We start from the raw sequence: 7245 nt of genomic DNA, 5'->3' as shown, positions 1-7245 counted from the left end.
AGTCACATGGCATCTGCTTCTGTGTTAGTGCTTTGTTTTTTCTTCACCATTTTCTCTTCCCTGTTATTACTCTTGACTTCAGGATATTGTATTTGTTACACAAATCTTATTTTTTTCCTATGACCTTGAAAAGGGGCATTTAAATGGCCCATAGGATGAGGAATGCCATTGGAAAAAAGGAAGAACATTAAGGGGACAACCAGTTTTCTAATTTTTTTTTCTAAGAGCCCAGGGTCAAAGGCTTTCAGGCCCCTGTTCACATCATGGGCCATACATGCAGATCACAAAATACAGATAGACTGTATCCTCCTCTTAAGTGTTTATCTAGAATTCACTTTGATGACATTGAAGATCCTTTCCAGATCAACTCAGGAAGAAGCCATGTCTTTGGCAGGGATTGACTTTGTGAGTGGCCTCCAAGTGAGGCACACATCTATTTTAAGTGTGGGAGACTCCCAGAATTGTTGTGTATGGTACTTCTCCTGCCCCTCATGGTTCTTGTCTTTTAGAATTTACACACAGTTTCCAATATACAATCAACCTTGCCATTTGGGGAATATTGTATAACCTGGGGGAGGATCCGCAGAATTCAAAGTTGACAGACTCTGACAAGAGCATTCATTAAGAATCAAACGAACAATAAGGAATCATAAATCAGAAGAGATCAAAGCCAACTTCCCTCCTCCCCAACTGCCCAGCCAATTTTCGAAACTGTGTCACTTGATGGTTCAGTTGCCTCTGGTTGGGGTAGAGGGCCCTTTCCAAAGTCACACCTGACACAGTATTCAAGATGCCGACCCCTGGACTCTGCCACCTGCTAGCTCTGTGCTGGGGGGCAGTTCTCTAACCTAGGCCTCCAGCTCCTCAGATGTCAAGATCACAACAGTTGTTGTGACAGAATAAATGAGAGCAATTGTGTTAGCACATGGCTGACACATAAGAAGCCTTCAAAAATGACAGCTGGTTACTATTTAAAAAATCCTCTTGTGGCTTCAGGAGGTCTCCTGCAGGGGAGAAGCAGGTAATGTACTTGACCTAAGTGCTGGCTATATCTCTAAAAATACTATGGTGAGATATATGTAACATAAAACGTATCATTTTTAACCATTTTCAAGTGTGAAACTGCAATGTAGTACATAAATCCACACCACTGTACAAACACTGCCATACATGCAGTAGTTACATGCATTTTACTGCACGGATTTCAATTAACTAAACAAACAAACAAACAAAACATCCAACCTCACGTGTTAGCAATGACGATAATACTAATTTAAAAAAAACCCCATAAAAGTAGGGCCATGTTGACAATGTCTGCTGACCTCTAGAAGAGAGGTACTAGCCTCGCATGGGGCTCTCAGGTCTTGCTATTGGAATGTGGTACGTTATTAGTGTAAGGTACTGATACGGGCACCCCAGGGAAAGTCCCAGGGGTTGCCAGACCTTCCCCTTTCCTGGGATATGTGGTATGGTATGCACTAGCTCATATCTGGTAATGCTGAAGAGCCAGACTTCCAGTCCTCCCGTTACTAGGAAATCCAGACTGGTAGATGGGAGAACCCTCTGATATGTCCCTCAGCTGCAGGTGACATTCTTTCCCAACCACAAGGAAGCACCCAAGAGGACGCCTGAAATTCTTGCATACTGATGTGGAACACTACCCTTTCTTGGGGAAATGGGGGGCGGAGCCGGGACTTCTCTGGAGGGCCCTCATCCACTGCACTCTGTCTCAGTCCAAAGAGAAGGCCACTACTGCTTATGGAGGAATTAAAGATAGAAGAGTGAGTGATTGGCACTATTAAATCTCTTGGCTCCCTGTTTAATTGCTGTTCCTAGTGAGACTGTTTAAAATGCATGCATTGTAGTCATTCATGAGGGGGTGAAATCACTTCTCCTTTCCTCTCACAAAGACGGAGTCACTCCCGAATTTTACTCACAGGGAGACACCTCTACAGGCATCACCCCTTGGAATGCTTAGCGGTTGTGAAAACAGAAGGAACATGTTGCTGGCCTGAAGTGACAGCTCAACCAGTGCAATATCAGATGTGAAGAAAGTCTCCAGGCAGTGAGCACATTAAGGTGAGCAGCCAGGCCCTGTGCCTATCATTTGAGAAGTGCACATTTGTGAAGATGCTGGGGGAGGTGGGAGGTGAGGCTGATCCTTGAAACTTGCCACATGAACTAAACTTGCCACCTTGAAACTAAAGCCCCAAACCAGGGATTCTGCTACTACTGCATCCTCAATAAAGACCCCTTGGTGCATATGCACAGTGCCAGCCAGGAGTGCAAAGCATCATCAGCTTTTCTCTCAAATTGAATTGCTGGGGGCTGTTGAGTTTAGCAAGTGTTCATTTAGCATTTCAGATGTCTGACAAGGCTCAGGCTGCACACAAGAACCCTTGCCCAATGTGAAAGACATGCATGCTTTCCTTTTTCCTCCCAAAACTTACGAGCTGTTCAATATTTGGAATTTTTCTCCTTTGTGAAAACTTAGGTCATCTTCCGTCCGAGCTTCGTAGTCATAAAGAGCCACAAACAGTGTCACCCCTGACAAAACAAGCAGAGAGATGATTATACCAGTGGAAATTAATTCCAAGAAATTAAATCTTCAAAATTCTCACCTCAAGATCTAGGTTTACTAAGCACTAATAACATGGTGTGATGTATAATTATGTGGGAACATCAGAGCAGGGGGCTGGACTCAGGCCTTGGTTTTTGGAAGGGAAGCATTATCTGATCTAACAAAACCTGGAGTTGAAGGGATGCCTCTTTGTGTATCTCTGGATGAAGACTAGGGAAGAGACAAATGGTGCATATGTGAAAATGGAACCAGGTAACTGAGGGAATGGTGGGGTTTAAAAAAATGGTGGAAGGGGGGTACATTGACCAAGAGGCATTGCACTTCTAAGATATGTTGAATTCAACCTCCATTGTACAACTACTTCAAGATAATAACAAATTTATTCATTAAAAAATAAAAAAAAATGGCAGCAGCATTCCAGTTCAGATATTTTTTTGTGTGTGATCTGCTGCAAATCCTGACCTCTTTTAACCCCACACACATTCTCTTCCCTTTGAGAGCTCACATTCAGTTCTGGGTAAAATGGACCACTCTTTTCCCTGGTGTAACGGTGATATAGAATGTAACAGGAAATGTCTTCTGTGGCTTGGGGAAAATTAGAGGAGACTCCGTGATGCTCAACTGGAAGATGCCAGGTTTTTGGTGTTGCAGTTTGCAGCTGCTTGATCTCCTTTCTAATAATACTTTTTGCTCTCTCTCTGTTCTCCTCTTCCTTCAACTAACTGTTTTGCAATGTTCACCCATCTTCACATTCATCCTATGTCTGCTCATCTGGTTCCTCAAAGAAGTCATTCTCATGTTGCAGAAGTTTGCTAACAACAACAAAATGTCCGGAGTCCCATTTATCCCAAGACTTGCTCTTTATCACAGGCAGAATTCCAAGAACGCTCTCAATGACTCTTGTCTCTGGTATTCATGCCCTTTTGCAATCCCCTTCCCTCGAATCTAGGCTGAACTTAATGGACTTGCTTCTAACTAACAAAATGCACAAAGCTGACAGATATTTCTTAGGTGAATAGGTTTTATAGGATGGTGGTTTCTGTCTTCCTAGCAGCTGCCATGGCAGCTTGGACAAGCTGGTGAAGCAAGATGCCATGTTGGCAAGACACACATGACAATGAACTGATCCACAACCAGTGAGGAACTGAATCCTGCCAATACCACCACCTGAGCTTCATTCCCTGTTGAAATGCGAGATAACTATATCCTGGTCAACAACCTTGGCTGTAGCCTGTGAGGGATCCTGAGACAATATTCAACTAAGCTATTCCTGGATTCTTTTGTTTTGTACGTTTTTTATTGTAAAAATGTTGTACAGAGGAGTTACAGTTACATGAACAAGGTAATGAGTATATTTCCTATTGAGCATTGTTGATTCCTCCTTTGTTTTTCCCCTACCACCATCCCTTCCTTCCTACCACCACAACTATTACCACCCCCTCCCCCCGGCCAAACTTGTAAAGTTCATTTTCATCATAGTGTTTTGTTTTGTACATCGCATTGTTACAATGGATCAACCTGTATCCTTATTTAAGCATTTTGTTTTTTTCAGGAAACACAGGCAAGAAATATGAGATAATAAAATACATGTTTGGGGTTTTTTTGGGGGGGTGTCATTTTTCATCCTTCTTTATTATTATTATTATTTTTGTCAGTCGAGGAGCTTGAACTCTGGGGCTGGGCACTGTCCCTGAGCTCCTCAGCTCAAGGTGAGCACCCTACCACTTGAGCCACAGAGCCACTTCCGGTTTTCTAGTGGTTAATTGGAGGTAAAAGTCTCAGGGACTTTCCTGCCCGGGCTGGCTTTGAACTGTGATCCTCAGATCTCAGCCTCCTGAGTAGCTAGGATTACAGGTGTGAGCCACTGATGCCCGGCTTTATTATCTTTAAGTAGCTGAATATAATTCATCTTTGTTTTTATAGCTGTTAAGTTTTATTGTAGTCTGTTAGACAGGAATTGAGAATGAAAATGTTTCATGTCTTGGAAACCTGGCTTCTTATTTTGATCTCAATGTACTTCGAAGAACCTGATGTGGCAAATCAGTGAGCAGTCTACGCTTTACAAAGCTGCCGTGCCATGCAGGTAGGGAGCAGATGTGTCCACAAAGGGGCAGGGACTATGTTCTATCCCTATCCCAATTGGGACTTGTTGTAGTACAGCTAACACTTAAAGATTTTGTTGAAAGGTTAGCTTAAAACAGATAATATGAATACATCTATGCCAGCACTGATTCTTATAAATAATCCATCAGCAGATTCCCTTCTAACCTAATTTACAGCAGCAAGCCAAGTCAACCTTGTGGAAGTCAAGGCATGTGAAGACCGACTCGCCTACTCTCTCTGCATCAGCTGATAAGTTCTCACAGAAGGTTTTTATGTTCTAGGGACTGAGGAGAAAATCAAAGGTTGCAAAGAAATGCAAACATAAGGGACCTAGCTGTAAAGGACTGAGAGCAATGTTGTAAGAAAGGACACATGAACACAATTAAAATCTGACAACATCTGGAGGTACTGTCTTTTAGCTTTCAAATTTCATAAGGGATTGCATGGCCTCTTCAACTAAAGTTGTCCCTGACTGAAGTACACACACACCCACATGCTTAAGGCAAGTAGCTCACTCCAGTGATGTTAATGAATGATACCGGCAGACTCAGGGATTCATATCCAGCTTCATGAATGAATGAACAAGAATGGTGCCTGTGCAGCAGAATTAAAGAGTCAGGGCTGCAAAGCACGCATGCTTCTTAAAATGGAGATGTGCACACATTCACATTTCTATGTGTATGCCTTTGTGTATATGTGTGTGTGTGTATGTGTGTATGTGCATATGCACACTCAGTATACTTCTGGCTTTTCTTCTGTATCCTCAAGAGCAAGACTTAGACTGCCTGCATTCATCTTTCTTTCATTCTTCATTTCCAGGTACCATCCAGGAAGGTAGGAGACCTGAATAAGTGTATCATACAAGGCCTGGATTAAGGGGAAAGCTAAAGTGACCACAATACAGAGTAAGCATTGCTGTTTTCTCTTCACTGGGCAGAGTGTGATATACTAATCAAAGGGAAGGAGACAATCTCCAAGGATTCTGAACACTGCTATACATACACACACATATATATCAGTTAGAGAGGAAAAAGCCCTGCTAATGTTAACTCTCTGGGTAAAGCAGCACAATGACATTTGATGTAAGACATTAGACATCTGCTCCCAGCTGAGAGATGCTACATTCTTTGAAAGTTTTGTAATAAAGCAATTTTGGAAAAAATAATTTCAAATTATCTAGTTACCATGGTTCACATACTGGGGAAGGAGTTGGAAGCCTAAGGATGCGTGAGATAACTTACAAAAATATATCAGAAAACATATGCCTGAGAACATATGCCAGATATTTTACTAAGTATTAGCTAAGTCAGCAAATACACATGGCAGTAAGATAGGACTGGTAGTATGGAAAACAGGGAAAGGGGGATGGGGGGGGAGAGAAACAGAGAGAATATGAGACTGAATATGGTCTCTTATGGACACATAGACTCAATTTTGAAACACACACAATAAACAGAGTTTAAAAAAAAGAAAATGGAACAACCTGAGGGCTGAAAATTTTAGTCATGTGGAAGGTAATGGAAAACTCAGAGAGAGAATTGATGATGAGTGGTCAAAACATAATTTTGCCAAATGAACCACCAGCCAGGAAGCGTAGGCAGGCTGAGGACAATGAAAGAGAAGATAAAACCGTAGAAGAGGTAGAAGTAGTTGGGGAGTGCCATGATCTTTAGAGAATTCTAGGTCTAGTCCTGGAGCTTCTGATTCAAAAAGTCTGGGATGGGTTTCTGGCTTCTGAGTTTCAAAAGAGTTACCTTAGCTACTCTGGGCTAGACAGCCAAAGTTGAGCGCCCCTGGCCTGGTAAATGTCATACATAGCTCGCTAACCATGCAGACCTCCACCCCGGAGTAGGAGTTAGGCATTCAGATCTGTACATCAGGTTTTAATGGCTCTTGATCTGGTAGAGGATAGGTAGAAATTAACTGGAAATTTCAATGTTGATGCTCCAGTCAAAGGGAGCTGAGCAGAACATAAATGTTCAATTGCTGAAAGAATTAAGAGCTCCCTACCCTCGCCTCTCCTGACTGACAGTGAGTGGGGCTCACCTGTTCCTCCTCTTGTACGCAAGGTCCCAGTGTGAGAGGAAGAGTTCACACCCCCAAAGACAGTGAGTCCTTGGCCCCCGGCTGCATGGAAGTTGTTGTAGTTTGGGATGGAGGTCACACCGAAGCTGGGGTAGGGCTGAGGAGTGGGGTCTGTGCCATAGCGGTACCCGGAGCTCTGGTTCAGGCTGCCATCCCTCTCCTCTGTCAGTTTTGTTGCTTCTTTATCCTTACATTGCACACAGCCCATTATCTAAATTCCTGCAGGGAAAAAAAAGAGGCATATGAATTTGGATATTTCACAGTTGCTAGGATGTTTGTCACTAAAGGAAATCATTTATCCAACTATTTCAGGCTGAGAGGGACATGAAGAAAGCAGGGATTGGGGCTGATTATAGGAGGAATCTCAACTCTCTTGGCTGACAATCACATTAGTTCTGCATATGCTCTGGATGATGGCAGCATCACAGAGAACCATGCTTCTGATGAAGCAAGTTTCCTTTTTTTTTTTTTTTTTT

General features: G+C 42.7%; 1 protein-coding gene across 1 annotated transcript in view; it reads right to left on the bottom strand.

Annotated features, from left to right (window-relative positions):
- The window catches only part of Fyn (FYN proto-oncogene, Src family tyrosine kinase), a 195528-nt gene that overhangs the window by 48552 nt on the left and 139731 nt on the right, over positions 1-7245 (bottom strand). The window contains exons 4-5 of the mRNA XM_013032792.1: positions 6731-6988; positions 2451-2547 (exon numbers count right to left, since the gene is read on the bottom strand). Of these exons, the coding sequence (XP_012888246.1) occupies positions 2451-2547; positions 6731-6977 (344 nt within the window). The 5' untranslated portion in view covers positions 6978-6988. The remainder of the gene's footprint in view (positions 1-2450; positions 2548-6730; positions 6989-7245) is intronic.

The sequence above is a fragment of the Dipodomys ordii genome, unplaced genomic scaffold (genome assembly GCF_000151885.1).
Source record: "Dipodomys ordii isolate 6190 unplaced genomic scaffold, Dord_2.0 Scaffold157, whole genome shotgun sequence".
NCBI classification, from domain to species: Eukaryota; Metazoa; Chordata; class Mammalia; order Rodentia; family Heteromyidae; genus Dipodomys; species Dipodomys ordii.
Note: the sequence above shows the minus strand (reverse complement) of the source record. Positions and strands in the feature narration are given on the sequence as shown.